The 17,481-nt window shown below is 40.1% G+C and overlaps 2 protein-coding genes across 2 annotated transcripts in view; both read left to right on the top strand.

Moving 5' to 3' along the window:
• The window catches only part of LOC128792306 (vitellogenin-2-like), a 22,835-nt gene extending 11,839 nt beyond the window's left edge, over positions 1–10,996 (top strand). Inside the window, exons 21-35 of the mRNA XM_053950593.1 lie at positions 86–314; positions 398–573; positions 781–1,098; positions 1,394–1,441; positions 1,602–1,688; positions 3,047–3,259; positions 3,352–3,494; positions 4,810–4,948; positions 5,653–5,788; positions 7,086–7,272; positions 8,516–8,607; positions 9,082–9,179; positions 9,259–9,418; positions 10,512–10,673; positions 10,805–10,996. Coding sequence (XP_053806568.1) covers positions 86–314; positions 398–573; positions 781–1,098; positions 1,394–1,441; positions 1,602–1,688; positions 3,047–3,259; positions 3,352–3,494; positions 4,810–4,948; positions 5,653–5,788; positions 7,086–7,272; positions 8,516–8,607; positions 9,082–9,179; positions 9,259–9,418; positions 10,512–10,673; positions 10,805–10,920 — 2,304 coding nt within the window. The 3' untranslated portion in view covers positions 10,921–10,996. The remainder of the gene's footprint in view (positions 1–85; positions 315–397; positions 574–780; positions 1,099–1,393; positions 1,442–1,601; positions 1,689–3,046; positions 3,260–3,351; positions 3,495–4,809; positions 4,949–5,652; positions 5,789–7,085; positions 7,273–8,515; positions 8,608–9,081; positions 9,180–9,258; positions 9,419–10,511; positions 10,674–10,804) is intronic.
• On the top strand, positions 10,920–17,481 carry CTBS (chitobiase). The gene is given in 8 exon segments (XM_053950595.1): positions 10,920–11,179; positions 11,181–11,352; positions 11,787–11,925; positions 12,863–13,071; positions 13,718–13,889; positions 14,442–14,539; positions 15,193–15,354; positions 16,274–17,481. Coding segments are annotated over 8 exon segments (1,305 nt in total). The 5' UTR covers positions 10,920–11,012; the 3' UTR covers positions 16,460–17,481.

Genomic DNA, 17,481 nt, shown 5'->3' with positions numbered 1-17,481 from the left:
AACTGGAGGAATTACTTTAAGAGCTGGGACAATTTTATTTTTCTATGGAAAATGACTTTATCTGCCTTATTTTTGTTTAATGCAGCAAAGCAGCATACCTAATGTGATATCCAAAGGATACCAGCAAGGTTCAGAAGAGGTACATCACAACAGTGCAGGAAGAAGATTTTATGCACGCAGGTTCTGTAAAAAATTTGAAAGTTTGGGATGTTCTACTTGTCTCAGCCTTAAATCACAAAATTCTGCTTTCTTAAGAAATACCTATCTGCACAAATTATTGGGAGAATTTGAAGCCAAAATAATTTTACAGCCAGGTATAGTCATAATAACAAGTTTTTCTGTCAGTCACTGTAAATAATGCTCAAGCAGCACAACCCTGGAATGCTTTTGCCTTTAGTTCATACAGATGCTGATATTGACAAAATACAGCTGGAGGTTCAAGCAGGATCCAAAGCAGCTTCAAAAATAATTGAGGTATCAAGCTCAGGGTCAAAGGAAGAGGGAGAGGCATCGCTGTACGAAGACATTCAAGCTAAACTGAAGAAGATTCTAGGCATTGAAGATGTGCTCACGGTAAGAGACTTTGAGCATCAGAGAGGGAAATATTTCCTATAATGAAGCCAAGGGTTTCCATTGTGGAAAACTGGCATGGGAAAGCAAGGAACTGGGCTGGGAGGAATTCTGTTTCCTTGGAAGCCTGTGGTGAGCATCTTGTCTGACAGCCAGGGAAATGTTAAAGAACAAGCTATAAATTCATAATGCTTTCAACTGTTTTTGGAGGCTGCAAATAAAACACGGCGCCGCACAAAGCGGATTAACCGAGGGTACAAGACTGCAGACACAGGCCTGTGGGCAGAGCCCAGCATACCCCACCTCTCCAGTGCATCCTCCTCTTCTGCTGCTTCCTCTGCTGATGGCAGACAGCATGGAGATCATCACAGGAAAGATGAAATAAAGCAGTCTGGGAAGAAACGTGGCAGCAAGAGCAGCAGCAGGAGCAGCAGTGGGAGCTCTGCTAGCAGCAAAGCATGCGGCAGCAGCAGCAGCCAAGAGGACCACTCTGGGGACAGGCACTGTAGTGGGGACAGTGAACAGAAGGTAATTCACTCTGCTGGACCTTTTTGTATTTCTTTTAGTGATTGTTTTTGTACATCAGAAAATTGTGCTCATAGACCACGGACTAAAGAAAGAGGAACCCTGGTTCTCTGAAGCATTTCAGATCAGAAATTTTGACATTTCAGAACTTTTAACTGTAAAATGTTTAAAAAATTTAATTTTGTTTTGCACTTTCTTTTTTTTTTTCCATACTCAGAACTGAAATTTTTAATGCATTAATCAAAAGTTAGTTCTTTATTTTCTCTTGGGTCTTCTTATGTACTATCTATTTTCACAGGCAAACCCACCTGTTTACCAGCTTTTGTTTAAGCCAGCGGATGAACAGGTACATTTACTGCTTATACTGGGAGAAGTGTGTACAACTAGTCTTGCTGTCTTTGCTGCAATTAAATCCTAGTTCTCTGAGAGTGAAAATATGATAAATTAATTCTGCAACAGCTTCCAGGGGTAGGCATCTGCTTCAAGGTGATTCTTTGTTTTTGCAGGACACAGGAGGGGAAATCCTGAACATCAGCATCAGCTCTTCCTCTTCCTCAGCTAGTGATGAAGATTTCTCTAGAGCCATGTCTCAGGTGAATGCCTTAATCTGCAAGAAATCCAAATATTTTCTTTGCATTTCCAGTTTTTGTATATTTATAACAGATAGGAAAATTATAGTGATTTAGCATATTGGGTATATAGAAAGAAATTGAAACTGTTTCTTATTTTATAAAGGTGAGCACATTGTATAATCACTGAATGTAATTTAATATTAATTTAATATAGGCTACATTTTTAAATGAAACTGGAATGTATTGCTGTATATGTTGAAATTTGTCTAGCTCAGTAAATAATTCACTATAAAAATCAGAACACTTTAGACAATCCAGACCTGCTGGATTAGAAACTGGTTTCAGGGATATTTTCATTGTGTATCTTTCTGTAAAAGTTTAGGAGCTGACTCTGCCACTCTTTTGTTCATTAGGTCCTCACTGCAGAGTCCTTCAGTTCATGTTAGCAGGACCACAACAGGTCTTTGAAAAACCCTTGAGTTTGCAGCAAGGCTCCAACTCTGAGAGCAATCCAGGTGTTTATTCAGGAGTGTACTGCATGGTACATAATTAATGGTACCTGGTCCTTCTATTAGAACTGAGGGAATCTGGAGCAGATTTCAACCAAGAAAAATTTCACATTTCAGGCAATGACCTACATGCCTACAAAATAACAACCCTTACTTTGCTGAGGCATGCCTTCTGCAGCAGCAGCTCCCAGCTGTTAGTGCAAGTAGCTTGTGGAAAGAAGGCAACCTGATCGACCTTCTCCCCCACCATTTCCATGCAGATTAAATTCACCTCTCTTTTCACCATGTTACTACTTCCCTGAACTCTTTCTCAGCCACAGCCTTGTTCTTTCCCCATTTCCCACTAAGCCCTCGCCACCTCTGTCTCATGTGATCCTTTTGTGTGTCTCTGTCATTCAGACCTGGCAGCACAGGGAGGACCTGCTGCCCCACAGCAAATTCCACTTGCAGCTGTCCCTGGCCAGGAGGGGACTCTGCCCACAGCTCAGGTAGGACATTTAGGCAGGCAGGTGCTGCTGCTGGGCACAAGGGTCCCACATTGAACAGGGCCACATGCTGCTCCTTGTGCAAGTGCCACACTTCAGACTGCCCCGAACAGATCCCCCTGTAATATACATTTTCATGGTTTTAAACAGGTGGTCAAGCTAGTTTTATCAAAAAGGCAATTAGTTTAACTGCAATTTGGTAAGAGAGCAGTGCTGAGCTGGGTAGTATTGGTTCTTTATCCAGTACCATACTTCTTTTTGTTGCATTGAAATTACTTTACAAAAAAAATTCCAACACTTGCATTGGTCATGCCAGTGGTTTTACTACCAAAATTCTAAAGTCTTCTTATGTCTTTGGTCTCTATTTCCTCTCTACTCACCAAAGCCTGAATTCTTGGGAGACAGCAAGCCACCAATACTGGCTGCAGTTCTTCGTGCCATCCACAGAAACAAGCAGCCAACAGGATTGCAGCTTATCCTGTACACTGATACACAGCCCAAGAGGTGGAGAATACAGATGTTTGGTTCAAGCATCACAGGCCCAAGCAGATGGAAACTCTGTGCTGATGCTTCAGTAATAAATTACCAAAAAGTATCAGTAAGTTTAAAATATAAATAAGCTCAAATATAAACAAAACATAATGATCTTACAGTGTTTTATGCAAAAAGTTATTTATTTCCCTCTACTAGGGTTCTCTTAGATGGGGTAAAGATTGCCAGGACTACCAGATTGCTACTCAGATTGCAACAGGACAATTTGCTGCTTATCCAGCTATGCAGATGAAGTTAGAGTGGCTAAAAGTGCCTTCAGTAATCCGAACAACTGCAAGATGGTGAGATTTCATTTTAATTTTTGAAAAATATATGTCAGTGCTCCAAATAATTGCAGGTTCAGTTCTGCAATTTCCAAGCTGGAAAAAATCCTCTCAATCAGTAGGATTTTATAAAATCAGATTACAAATATTTGCTATCTCTGTATTCATTCCCTCAAAGCATACTGCATTTTCGTTTGCAAGAAAACCACTTGGGATGATGGGATTCATCTAATCTATTGCAGACTTGTAATTTAAAGTGCCTGAATTAGGAGATTGGTCTTGTCATGCTTCCTGATTCATGGAGGCTGACTGTGTGTCTCTGAAGAAATCAGTCTCTTACTTAATTTCCTAATGCAAGAACTTGCCTCTGGCTTCTAAAGCAGGTGATACAAATACTTCCCATAAAGTTTATGCACATTAAATAACAAATGTTTTATGACATTTAATGTAAGAAAACTGTACGTTCTGGATTCAATTCACATGTGTCTCATTTATCATGAAATATCTGTTGCATTCATACATTGTATCCCTCCATGCATTTGCCTGCATTAACATATAGATCCATATGGAAGCCTGTTTTTTTGGCATAGTGCTACTAAAATACAGTCGTGTACAGCAACTCAGTTAACTAAATACATGTACAACACAAGTTTTCACATTAAAGCATACAGGTGATTTGATTAAAAGTCTCCTGAAGAGGGTAACTTTTTACATTAGATTGAATTACCCAAAGCTGTTATCTGCTCTTATTAGAGGAGATGAAACCATCCAATTGACTATTCTGGAGCAAAGTCACAGAACTTACCTTTTTTTTTTTTTCTGCTCTGAGACTATGCCTTTTTATAAAGGAATATTTTCTGTATTTCTCTATTTGAGCCCTAAATTTGTTTGGAAAAATTCCTAGAGATCCCTCCATCAGCTTGTTGACAGTCTTAGTGGGCAAAGGATCCTTGCCTAAAGTTACTACTGCATGACTGACATTAATGTGAAATATTAATTTAGTATTTTAGCATGTTAGTATTTGGGGACTTATGTAATTGATGTCTATTTTCAAGTCTGAATGTGTTTAAAACAAATTTGCCACACTTTTCTTCATGCCACTCTCCCATCCAGCCTCTTGAGATCTTTTACACCAATTAAAAAATAAATTTGCTGCCTCTCCTTCAATATCCAACATCATGTATCACCAAACCCTGATGGAAAACATGCCCTGATGCTAACTCAGAATGCATATTGCTTTATGAGGGTATTTTAGTGTGAACAAATAATAACCATTTCTTTCAAAGACAGTTCATTTTAATCACTTACTTCCTTTTTTTTTTTTTTTTCCCAGGTTTTACTCATTTCTTCCAGGAGCTGCCTATGTGCTTGGATTTTCCCAAAAGCAACAGCTTGGTCCCTCTCACCAAGCAACCTTGGTCATGGCTTTGACATCCCCAAGAACCTGTGATGTTGTCTTTAAGTTGCCAGAGGTAACAATTTCCACCATCTTTTACCCTGGAGCAGTCAATACCTAGGAAATGGATGATTAAGGGCTTTTTTTTAAACCTGCTGATTAAAAAAAAAAACAAACCCAATCAAAATTATAAAGAAGCTGCCTTCAGAAGACATTATACTCATGCAGTTGGTTTTACTATGAAAATATCTTACAACATGTCTTTCTTATGTAGCATACAAGCATATGAAATAAGAAGCAGGTTAGAAAACAATCATCATGATGATAGCACATTAAAATTAACTTATTAAAAAGCCCACTCCTCCCAAAATCTTTAGAAAGATTTTCCTGTGCTCTGGAAAAGATGGTAAAATCAGGCTGTTGAGACAGCCAAACAGCAGCACTTGATGTATAGGCAGAAAGAGGGTGTGCATTTCAGGTAAGCAAACTGTTCAGCCTGAGAACAAATGTGATATTCAGCTACCCAAAAAGTTGCAAATTGGTGACTATCCAAATTCACTTATCACACTGCTGTTCCACAGGTTGCAGATGTGTCACACTGTAGAACTATTTCATGCTCTAGGAAGAGGACTTGATTTCTTTTTCACTCTGACCGAAATTCAGATGCTAATTTAGATTTCAGTCAGCACAGTACCCTTGGAAAATTAGAAGAAAATGCTACCTTATCTCTATAATGAACTTTGCATTTCCGTTCACGTTTGTTTCCTGCCTGATTTTCAGCTCACAATTTACGACACGGCCATCAGTCTCCCCCTGCCAGTCCCTTCACATCTGGGTACGCCCATCTCAACATTACCATCCTCTGCCTGGAAGGCCTTTTCCCAAGCAACACTTTCACTCATTGAAAGTCTTAAAGGTCAGCAAATAACTATCTGCACAGACATTGACTGACTTTGTAAATTTTGTAAACATGATTTACACTTTTGATGTAATTTTTTTTTCACTTATTTATTCACTTAAAAATCAGCTGGATGTCAGATAGAAAAAAAGCATCTCTATGAAAATCTGTGAGGCTGCAAAGATGTAAAGAAATGGAGTCAACTATGAAGATTAAACTTCCAGTTCCATGCCAAATAATACTTTCAAATACATCAATTCCCAAATTCATCCATTTCAGCTTCACTGCAAAAATTGTTTGTGAAGAAAATACAATACAAAATTTGTAAGAGGAACATCTAAGTGATCTCTGATTTGGGGTGCTCTGCTTGATTAGCACTGTTTTGTTGAAGCTGAAACAGCTCCAAAAGTGTACTCATTAATTTCAAATCCTGCATTTTGAGTTTGAAGGGATTATTGTTTGATTAATGTTGTATTAACAGCTAATCACATTATACTTAGGGTAACTTTTAAAATGAAAAGCTTTATGTAATCTGGCAATAAGGAGTCACATTTTGCTTGGAATCAGTGGGATAATATCATACCATGCATATTTATAAGGTGTCCCTGTCCCTAGCAAGGGGATTGGAATTAGATGATCTTTAAGGTTCCTTCTAACCTGAGCCATTCTGTGATTCTATGGTATTTCTTAGGTAAACACAAAAACTAATCTGTATTAACTACAGGTGTTGCCAAATAATTTCTAATCAGAGCTGGTAGGATTTCCAACAAAATGCCATTACAGTGAAAAAGAGAAAAGTGTAGTGTGGTATTTTTTTCCTTCCCAACGTCTGACTATTTCTAATCCTGGTTATGACTCCATAAAGGTATCAGCATTTCAGTAAACTTTCTCTAGTGTTAATGATATGTGAATTGTTATCAACCCTTCTGAAATTCTTCTGACTAGAACAAAGTTAGGAAAGCCAAAATGCCACAAACCAAGAGTTGCACCAGCACCAGCTGTGAGCACAATTCATCTCACACACTGCCTGAATCACGGGGGTGTTGTCCTGCTGCCTGGGGACTGGCAAAGTTTTACTTTTGAATTACTACAAATCTAAAATTTTATCTGACAGAATTAATTCATTTCTGCATTGGAACATGCAGAACCACAAGATTATTTTTTTCTTTTATTTACAAAACTAAAATAAAATAGCTGTCTTATATAAATTATAAAATGCTTATTTTACTGGGTTGTTGTTTTTTTTTTTTTTTTTTTTTGTTTTTTTTTTTTTTTTTTTTTTTTTTTTTTTTTTTTTTTTTTTTTTTTTTTTTAGGTCACTGTACAGTTTTCCAAAATAAGATCACAACCTTCAATGGCATTGAATTTAACTATTCAATGCCTGCAGATTGCTACCATGTCTTGGTGCAGGACTGTAGTCCAGAGCTTAAATTCCTGGTGATGGTGAAAAGGCGTGAAGAGTCTGCTGACCTTACAGCAGTAAATATCAGACTTGCCAGCCAGTAAGTAATTGAAAACTTAATAAAAAATAGATGCCAAGCTGAATATGCTATAAATGAAGATCAAATTGGTAGGGCAGACTGGCACTAGCATTAGACTCATGCAGAAAATACTGATGTCAATGGAAAGGTATCTAGGAGTGTCACCGGGGTTTGGGACTTCGTCTTTTAAAAGTGCTTCTGAAATACATCTGAGGTTTACAGCAACCTCAAGACTTTACTGCCCCAAATTCTTCATTAATTTGTTAGAATTTAACTGTCTCATTTCAGTACTTAGTGATTAGGCAGACATATAAACTATAAATCCAGAAAGGGCTATTGTAAGCAGTAGTCTGGCCTTCTACACTAAGCTAATAATTAGAACAAATTAGAACTCACACTCATTACAGCAGGGTTGTTGAGAAGTGGACATAGCTAAAAAGGGCATTACTTATCCCAGATTAGAGGCACTCTCTTAGAACATTTCTTAGTTGATACATAATATTATAATCTATTTGAAATTTATTTAAGACGCATTTTGTTTCAGCCTGGAGCAATCACCCCTAAATTGTATGGGATTATGCATACTAAAATCATTGTAGTGAGTGTTCTTCAAAGCACATAAATAGACTTTGATCTGTAAGATTTCATTACAAGTAATTATTTATTTCTGATAAATGTGTGCCTAACTGTGCCATAGTGCTAGAGAAACAGAGGGAATCTACATATTCCCTCTGTATTCTCTGCACCTGTTTTGTAGAAGAACACAAGGATGCTTGTTTTATAGGCTGTATCTTTTGTGATAAAGACATTCCTCATCACTGAATCATTCCTGATTGTTTCATACAATTGTATGGATGTGCTTTTGATGTGCTTGAGCTTCATATTTCTTCTCTTAGAGCAAACACTGCTCTGAAGAAAATACTACAATACACAGACTGTTCAGGCTGGAAGAGAACTGCCCTAGGGAATCCAATCTTCCTTTGAAATGTAAAGCACCTTCAATTTATGTGAAGGTAATAGCAATTAGGTTGTTCTGCAGCAAGGCTCCTGTAGCCTGGAGTGTTCCTGCCTGAGCCTTATACTGAGAGCACTCCTGCTGCCACGCTGTCCTGGGCCCCTTCAGCCTTCCCCCTAAAGGCTAGAAGGTGATTCATACCAGAATGATATGAGCATCCTGCAGTGATGGTTCTACCAGGACAGGAAATTATAAACTGAGTAGGGCAAAGGAGAAGCATTTGTTTACACTAATTTCCTTTATTTAAAGTGAGGTTGACATGTATGTTTCCAATGGACTCATCCAGTTGAAGATTAATGGTGTCCAAACCCCAAAAGATCTTCCATACACATCTAATTCTGGTAAGAGACTCATCTTTAGATTTTGTTTCCTCTTTCCTGATCTTTTGAAGAAGGAGAGGACATGATCCTACAAACACCCCACAAAATAAAGATCATCCTAATTTGAGAAAGAGTTAGGAGATTTTAACATACCTGCATGTAAGCTTTTCTCGTGAGTGGCAAGAAAGATGAGCAAAGAAAGAGATGCTGATCCTGTGCATCTTTGCACAGACCAAAAAATGCAGGGCTGTGGTATGTTTTGCTGATTTCAGAGGCCCACAGAATAAGAATTTAGATGACCCCCATCACAGCCATCCCTGTGAGTGGCTTCAGCTTTTCCCAGGGCAGGGTTCAGTAGTCTTTTTACTTCCCACCATGTCTTTTGGGATTCTTTAGTGTGCATTATGTCCCCAAGAACTTAACAAATGGTTCAGGCTGGACCCTAAAACAGTTACTTCATTTTAGGAAAGATCACATTTTGCTTTTTTGTTGCAGCTGCAAGCATACTGATCAGCAGTGAAAAGGAAGGAGTGATACTAAAAGCCCCAGATTATGGCATAGATAAACTATACTATGATGGGCATAGACTTGAGGTAATTTTTAAGTTACTTTCAGTGAGTTTAGTTTTAGAAGAAAAGCATTTACATGCAACTTTTCTGTATTTCCACAAAGATTCAACTTGCTTTCTGGATGGCTGGAAAAACATGTGGCATTTGTGGAAAATATGATGCTGAGATAGAAAGAGAATATCAAACGCCCAGTGGATATTTAGCTAAAGATGCTGTGAGTTTTGGTCACTCTTGGATCATCTCAGAAGACCCCTGTGCTGGAGGTACTAAGATTCCAACATATATTAATATAATTGCCTTCAACTAATCAATCAATCAATCAATCAATCACATGAAGAGGTGGTTTACATTAATTGTAGCACAGTAATCTCATTTTTTGCTATTTTTGTGATTAGTGGCCACAGACTAAAAGAGGAAAAAAAAAATCTAGTTTTCCTGAGTTTGATAGTTCACTGCAAGTTCTAGTTTTGTTGGTTTTTTAAATCAACATCTTATGCATTGTGTAGTTACCTGGAGTTTGTGTGTTCTACTTAAAACTCCTTAAGTTGATAACTTTGTATGAAAAGGAGGAAGTTTGTCTGTTGACAAAAGTAATTTTATGTCATCTTTAATAATTTCATTCTTTATTTTCATTCTGTTGTTTCCAGGCTTTTAGTTTAGATTTTAAAAATCGTATTTGGCCCTGATTATCAAACTAGAGGGCATTTGAGGTGGGAAAAATTGTTTTAATTTCCTCAGGCTGAAGATTAACACAATCTGAAAACTTCAGCCTGGGAATGACTAATTGTTCTTGCCATCCAGGTCCTACATAAAAACAAGAATGTGTTGGTTACATTAGGGTGCACTACACATTTTGTGTGTGGAACACAACCCTCTGGGCATGTGTTGGCCTTTCTGTAATGTTTTCTTAGATCAGGCTTCCCTGGGGTGACTGGACCAGGAAAGCCTGGACCACAGACTTAAAGACTAAGCTACTCAGCCATGGCAAGGCAAATGTGATGCTGCTCACAGTACAGAAGAGGATGTGTAGATGCCTAGGAGCCACCGCTGCTCCAAAATGAAGCCTTTAGTGTCAGTTGACCAAAGTTTTCATATGCATCTTTTTGGATTTGGACATCAGTGTCCCACTCAGATCCCACCTGACAAGCCTCTGTCCTTGCAGCTGTGCTCCACGCGCCTCATTTTCTCACAGCCTGTGTCTTTGACAAAAAATTGATTCACTTCAATCAGATTAGCTTCATCTAGCTGTGTCACACTGTTCATGCATTGTTCTTAGTGTTTGCCAATTCTACAAATTAAGTCCAGAAATCTATTTATCTAGACTGTGCAGGCTTTAAGAGGGTTCATGTTTTGTAGCTTGCAAGCTGCAGCGCAAACCTGTCAAGAGTGAGAAGCCAATTTCATTTGAGAAGACAGCAGCAAAATGCTTCTCCGTGGAGCCAGTCCTTCGCTGTGTGAAAGGCTGCTCAGCAACCCAGACTGTTTCCGTGCCCATGGGCTTCCACTGCGTTCCAGCCGGTGAGTCCGGTGACCTGCGCACAGCACGACCAGAATGTGTGACTGGGGTTCTGTGAAAAGCCGTGAGGTGCACCGTACTAACACAGGAGTACCCCGATGTATAACCAGCCCCGCTGTCCTTTCTCCTTTAGGCTCCGCTCTCAGCCTGGACGGGCAGCCTAGGCTGGACCAGAAATCCGAGGACGTCGTGAGCTCTGTCTCCGCTCACACAGCGTGTTCCTGCCAGCAGCAGGCGTGCCCGGCCTGAGCCCCTGCACGGAGCCGCTCCGGCCCGGCTCGCCTCGCCTCGCCTCGGCTCGGCCCGGCCGCCCGCGGGCACGGCTGCCGAGGGCGGCGGGGATGAGCCCCGTCCCCTCCGGGAGACCGCTCTGCTCTGCTTCTCCTCCTGGAGATCCTGGAAACAACCCGGGCACCCGCCCCCGGGGTGATCTTTCAATAAACAGCTTCTGTGTGAACGCGCTCGGCCGAGCTCATTTGTCCCTGCGCAGGCGGCGCGCTGGGCCCGGCTCCGCCCCGGGGCCGAGGCTGCGCGGCCGCGCCGGCACCGGCGGCCATGGGGCGGCCGTGGGGCGGGTGGCTGCTGCCCGTCGGCCTCCTGCAGCTGCTGGGCCCTGCCGGCGCCTGCCCCTGCCGGGACCCGCGGCTGTGCCAGCCCGTCACGGGCCCCGCCGTCTCCGAGGTGCGCGGCCCCGGCCCGGGCGGGCGCTGCCGGCGCAGGCGGGGCCGGGCCCGGCGGCAGCGCCGTTCGCAGCAGCTTCCGCACCCGGGCGCCGCTCTCGCACGGGAGCCGCTGCGCTCGGCCCGGGCTGGGCAGTGTCCCCCGGCCGGGCAGTGTCCCCCGGCCGTGTCCCCGGGCCGGGCAGTGTCGCCGGGCCGTGTCCCCGAGTCGGGCAGTGTCCCCGAGTCGGGCAGTGTCCCCCGGCCGTGTCCCCGGGCCGTGTCCCCGGGCCGGGCGCGCTCTCGGCTCTGCCCCGCACTCGGCCCCCGGCTGCCGTCCCTGCAGCCGCTGCCCAGCAGCGCCGGGGATGTGGCGGTGTGAGAGCCGCGTGGAGAATGGTAGTCCTGCTGAGGAGTGCTCGGGGCTAACAAGGGTGCTCTTTACCCCTTTTCCAGGTATTCGTGTTTGATGTGGGGAAGGAAACCTGGAAATCCTACGATTGGTCAAAAATTACCACTGTGGCAGCTTTTGGAAAGTACGATCCTGAGCTCATGTGCTATGCCCACTCCAAAGGTTCGAGGATAGTACTGAAAGGTTGGTTGCACTGGAAAAACGTGGGTGTTCATGATACGTGAATAAGAAGATAAGGTACACAGGGATATATTACCTTGACATTTTACATTCAGTTGTGTGCAGAGTATTAAAAACATTAAGATAATTAATTAATAAGGCTTTAATGAACCCTTGACATTTTGCATGTGCTGGTATGCAGGGTATTGAAACCAACAGTGGATTGTGCCACAGTAGTAACCAAAACATCCCAGTGACATCTTAATAAAAGTTGTCTTAACAGGGAACATCATTGCTATGGAGGAAGAGGGAGGAAGGAAAAAGCCTGTTATTTGGGTCTGTATTCTGGATCTTATGTGGAGTGCCCAAAAGACAAAGTAAGGAAAGGAATTTAAAGTATTTTTTAGTATTTTGCACTTAAATTAATCCCTCTCTGTTAGGAAGTGGTTGAGTTTTAAAACATGAATACTCAGGAACTGTGCAGGTACAAATGCTGATTAGAAAGACAAAGTCCATTAGCTTACATGTTGTAAATACCTTTTGGCTCTGTTGAGAAAAAGCAGAATCCAGTACTACAGTGTGGAAAGCAACAAAGGTTAAACACAGAAGTAGTTTTCCTCTAAATATGACCAGTTAAAATGCTAAAAGTACTTTAATTTCAAAAAAGGTAATTTACAGTGGGTAAAAGAATATTAAGCAGAAGTAATAAGATTAAAATTATAGAAAAACCAAAGGAACTTAATTTTAACACCACTCTCTCAAAGAACCCTGGTAATCTTTTCTGGGGTGGTTTCTCAAAATTATGCTTGGGGGAAAAATGAACTCCTTTGTATTTTACCACTATTGATATGGGCATTTTTAATGTTGTGCTTAAATTTGTTGGTTAACTAAAGACAAACCTTTCCTTCCTACTATTTCTGTGGTGCAAATGCATGTTAACTCTTGAAGACCTCTTGTCTAGGTGATGTACCTCTTCAGGAAATTGTTGATCCTGCTAAAAGAGCAGCATGGATAGCCCAACAGGTGGACCTTGCAAAGAAGCAGTATATGGATGGAATTAACATAGACATAGAGCAAGAAGTTAATGAAACCTCCCCTGAGTATTATGCATTGACAGAGCTTGTTAAAGAAACTACAGATGCTTTTCACAGAGAAATTGCTGGATCACAGGTAATAATAATATACTTTATACAAACATTAAATTTAAACTTATGAAATGTAAGGACTTTTGGCAGAGCTGTTTAGCATATGAATACGAAAAAGTTTATGCAGATCTAAATATAATATTCTAGTGAATGCTTAATTGTGAATGTTAGCTGTGATGTAATCTTGTACGAATCACTCTTTTTGAGCTGAGTGAATTTAAATGAGACCTGGGCTTCGCTGAGATTTGTGGATACAATGTTATGTGTGGATACAATGTTATGTGTGAGCTGGCAGTTTTTAGTGTGCCTTAATGAATTGTTGAAAGTAGGGCAAATACAGCCTTCTGGGGCAAAAACTTGATAGTGTTTGGTAAACCTGTCATGAAAGTTTTCAAGATTTGCAGCATGCTTCATATTTTTGGTGGTTTTCATATTATATTTTAATTTCTTTGGTGCTGCATATTCACTGATGGGATACTCACTTTATTATATTCTGTTTGTTTTATCAGATGAGCAGCTTCTTTTATAGCTCATTATTATCAAGATCTATTGAACTGTACCATTTGGGAAATACTGTTTTTAAAAGTCATAGCTTTCTTTTTTTCCTTTAAAGAGATAACAAGGGCACCTAAGGGCCATACTTGGTACTAAGTTGTGCATTTTTCCTTCAGGTAACATTTGATGTGGCTTGGTCTCCAGCATGCATAGATAAAAGGTGCTACAACTACACTGGGATTGCAGAAGCCTGTGACTTCTTATTTGTGATGTCATATGATGAACAGAGCCAGATCTGGACAGACTGTATTGCAAAAGCCAATGCTCCTTACCTGCAGACTTTAGTTGGTGAGGACAGAACATTTCCCCAGGAGTCAGAACATTTCCATTTGCTCACATGAGTAGATAGAAAAGAGGGCATTCTCTTAGACAGGTTTATTTTGTTATTGTTGCAGTGAGGCTTTGAGTGTGCTCAAATATGTGTTGTCAGGATGTGAAAACAGTGCCCCTGATCCTCATGAGCCTGCAGGCAACCTTCAGCAGTTCTGTGTTGGTCCTTGTAACCTCATGAGTGTGAAGAACACGTTTAGAATGACAAATGGCAGCCAGAGCAATAGTGTCTGCCTGGGATTGCACAGAACCTGAAACATTTCTCTCATCCCTGTGAACCTCTGCTCAGGGCAGGTGGTTTTAAGTGTGAGCAGCTGGAGCAGTTACTGGAATCTCAATAGAGCAAGTGTCTTACTCACTGGAGAGTGCAGGTAAAGGCAAAGGACAGCTTGCACCTTGGCCTCTGTCATGCAAGTTCTGCAGTGGCTCTGCCTCTAAATTAGTTGTAAGAAAAAAAAAGCATAGGAAAAGTAAATAATGGATGTTGATTTTTATTTCCCTCAAAACTAGGATATGAAGAGTACATTGCTATGGGCATTGATCCTAAGAAGCTTGTGATGGGTGTCCCCTGGTATGGCTATGACTATGTCTGCCAAAACCTATCCACGGTAAGGTGAAGACTATTTGTTTGCAATCAAACTGTTAAATTTTTTCTTTGGAAAGATATAACTAGATTTTGGTAATCTTGTTTTTGGGCTGTGGTCTGATGGATAGGAGCATCAAGCTGGGACACAAAACAGAATTATTTCCTTGGCTGATAACGGATGAGCAGTGTGTTACCAGACAAGGTATTTTAGCTCCTTAGGCAGACTGAACCCATGACATCCAAGCACTGTGTTTGACTAAGGAGCTATAAATGTTATCAGTATGAGAAGAGACAATGTCCAAAGCCCTACAACACTTGTATGTGCCTTCTCAACACCACTGTAAAGACAGGTGCAACAAACCATAGCAAACCTACAACTGTTACAGCATAGCAGTTTATGAGGTCTCAAATATTACACTTATGAAAAATGTAAGGGTCAATTAAAGGAGGAAAAGATAAGACAACTGTTAAGCTGAAGGGTATCCATCCAGTTCTGTATTACTGCAGATTAAAGAAAATGTAGCTGTTTTAATTTACTTTTCTCTACAAATAGTATCTGCTTTGGAATTTTTGTGGCCCTAACACCTGCTGTGAATTGTTCTTGGCTGTACTCCTATTCTGGAGTTCAGTATATCTTACCTGGAACTCATGCATGCCTCCCTGTTTGTTTTTCAGGATCATGTTTGTTCCCTTCCCAAAGTGCCTTTCCGTGGGGCTCCTTGCAGTGATGCTGCAGGGAGCCAGGTCCCCTACGCAGCCATCATGAAGCAGGTGAACAGTTCTCTTTCAGGGGTGCTGTGGGATGAGGTACAGAAGGCTCCATTTTATGAGTACAAGGTAAGAGTCTTTTTCCAAGCCACTGTGGTGTGGAGTAAGCATTCCTGAACCATAGATCTTTGACTATAAGGTTGTTTGGATTAGATTCTTCCTTTTATGCTTTCTATGTTTTGTTTTTGTTTGGTTTGGTTGGTTTTTTTTTGTACAGTAAATGATTGCTGAAAATGTGTGTCTTGAATTCCTAGCCTGAGAGAGGGGTGCAGTGCCTGAAGACTACAGGAGTAATAAAGATCTTTATTGCTTTCCAGTCTTCTTGAGATACTGCATCATGTCAAAAAGGACATTTTGGCACAAAGACATCCTATAGCTCTGTCCTTCACTGTTAGAGTTACTTTCATGAGTTGATAAATGATTTAAACTAAAAAAGATTCTGAGATGCTCTTAATTTTGTCTAACTTGCTGTCTTGCATACATGTTCTCTTCTGCATTGTTTTCTACATAGACACAGTGAAAGAGTCCATAAATAACTGTGCTTACAAGAACACCACAGTGTATCCATTTTGTCTTGTTTCTTTAAACATTATTGAAGTTTCACATGTTGGTTATTAAAAAGATGTTGTAAGCAATGACCAGCAGCATAACCTTGATAAATTTTATAACCTCCTCTAAAAAAACCCACAATCTCTAACTAAATTCACCTGTTAGCTTAGATACTGTATCTGAAATACAAATTAGCAAAGTCTTTTAATCTAACTTCAGTTAAATTGTGTCACTGTTTTATAACTTATATTCTACAATTTAAAAAATAGCCAAATATTTGGTTTAGAATTTTTAATTGTCCTGTGTGAAAAAGAATTGATAAATCTGGAAAATACTATATAAATCTACATAGTTTGTATGTCTCAATTTTTAGTTATACTTTTAACTGTGTTCAAGAGAAAATGTGATCACTGACACTAGTGTTTAAATGTTTTTCTAGGATTCTGTTGGTCAATTCCACCAGGTATGGTTTGATGACCCTCACAGCATCTCTCTAAAAGCAGCATATATGAAGAGTCGAGGCTTAAGGGGCATTGGCATGTGGAATGGAAATAGTCTTGACTATTCCAGGGAAGCTGTAGCAGAACAACAAACTCAAGCAATGTGGCAAGCTCTGACACCATAAGAATTGTGTGAACCCTTGATTTAGAATGATGAAAATTGGTAATTTTTTATTTTGGCTTACACTATCACAGATTTTGACTCTATATAAATATATTGTGATTACAAAAACTTTAAAAACTAGGCAAATTAATCTTGTTATTTTATATGTAATGCTGTATTTTCATTCTTCAGAAAATTCCAATGTTGCTTTGGAACAACAATCCTTGCATCAGTAGGTTTTTTTAGGACTGCTCATATTTTTAATTTTTCACAGTTACTGTAAGTTAGTTAACACTTGAACCCAGTGTGTATCTGGTAACAAGACCAACTGATGGATTTACAGGGGCAGTCTCATAATGATGCTTTGCTAAAGCTGCCAGATGCAGCAAATATTTATTCCTGTCTTACATGGTGCAGTCTCAGCCTTCTGACTTCCCAACCCAAACAATATTTTAGCTAAGTCACTCTACAATCAGATTAAACAGAATACTGGAGAGACAGATTGCTGATTATATGCAGCTTGGTTACTCTTCTAGATTAAAAGATTTTTATGGACTGAAGAAATTATATAACATTAAGAAGTTGCTGTTAAGATTTATATCAAACTTGTTCTTAGAAAGGAATATTCAATAAACTCCAGTTTCAATGTCCTTGTGTATCACATAAATTTCTTAGTTTCAAAAGCAAAAAACCTCTGACCTTAGCTTGAAGAAGAAGCATTAATATGAAGAGGACTTGGATGATGTTTCCTTCTATTTCAAGCTACTTTACTTCCTGAAAACTAGAATTCAGAAGCTTCTTTAATGAACTGCATATCTATTTTCCCACACACCCTAAGATTCATTCAGTAGCCTGCTTTATGTTTTCTTGGGGTGTTGCCTCTGAGATAACAGGAGATTGTTTTCTTTCTAGTTCATATTTTCATAAAATCATTTGCCTAAAGAAGTTGTATAATTTTTTTGAAATACCCATAGTGATGTAAAGATTGGCTGGTGTTTACAGGATTTGTTGAATAAAATGCTGTTCTTGGTAAAGCTTGTAAAC

This window comes from Vidua chalybeata, chromosome 9 (genome assembly GCF_026979565.1).
Source record: "Vidua chalybeata isolate OUT-0048 chromosome 9, bVidCha1 merged haplotype, whole genome shotgun sequence".
NCBI classification, from domain to species: Eukaryota; Metazoa; Chordata; class Aves; order Passeriformes; family Viduidae; genus Vidua; species Vidua chalybeata.
The sequence above is the reverse complement of the archived record's forward strand: the minus strand, read 5'-3'. Positions and strand labels throughout refer to the sequence as shown.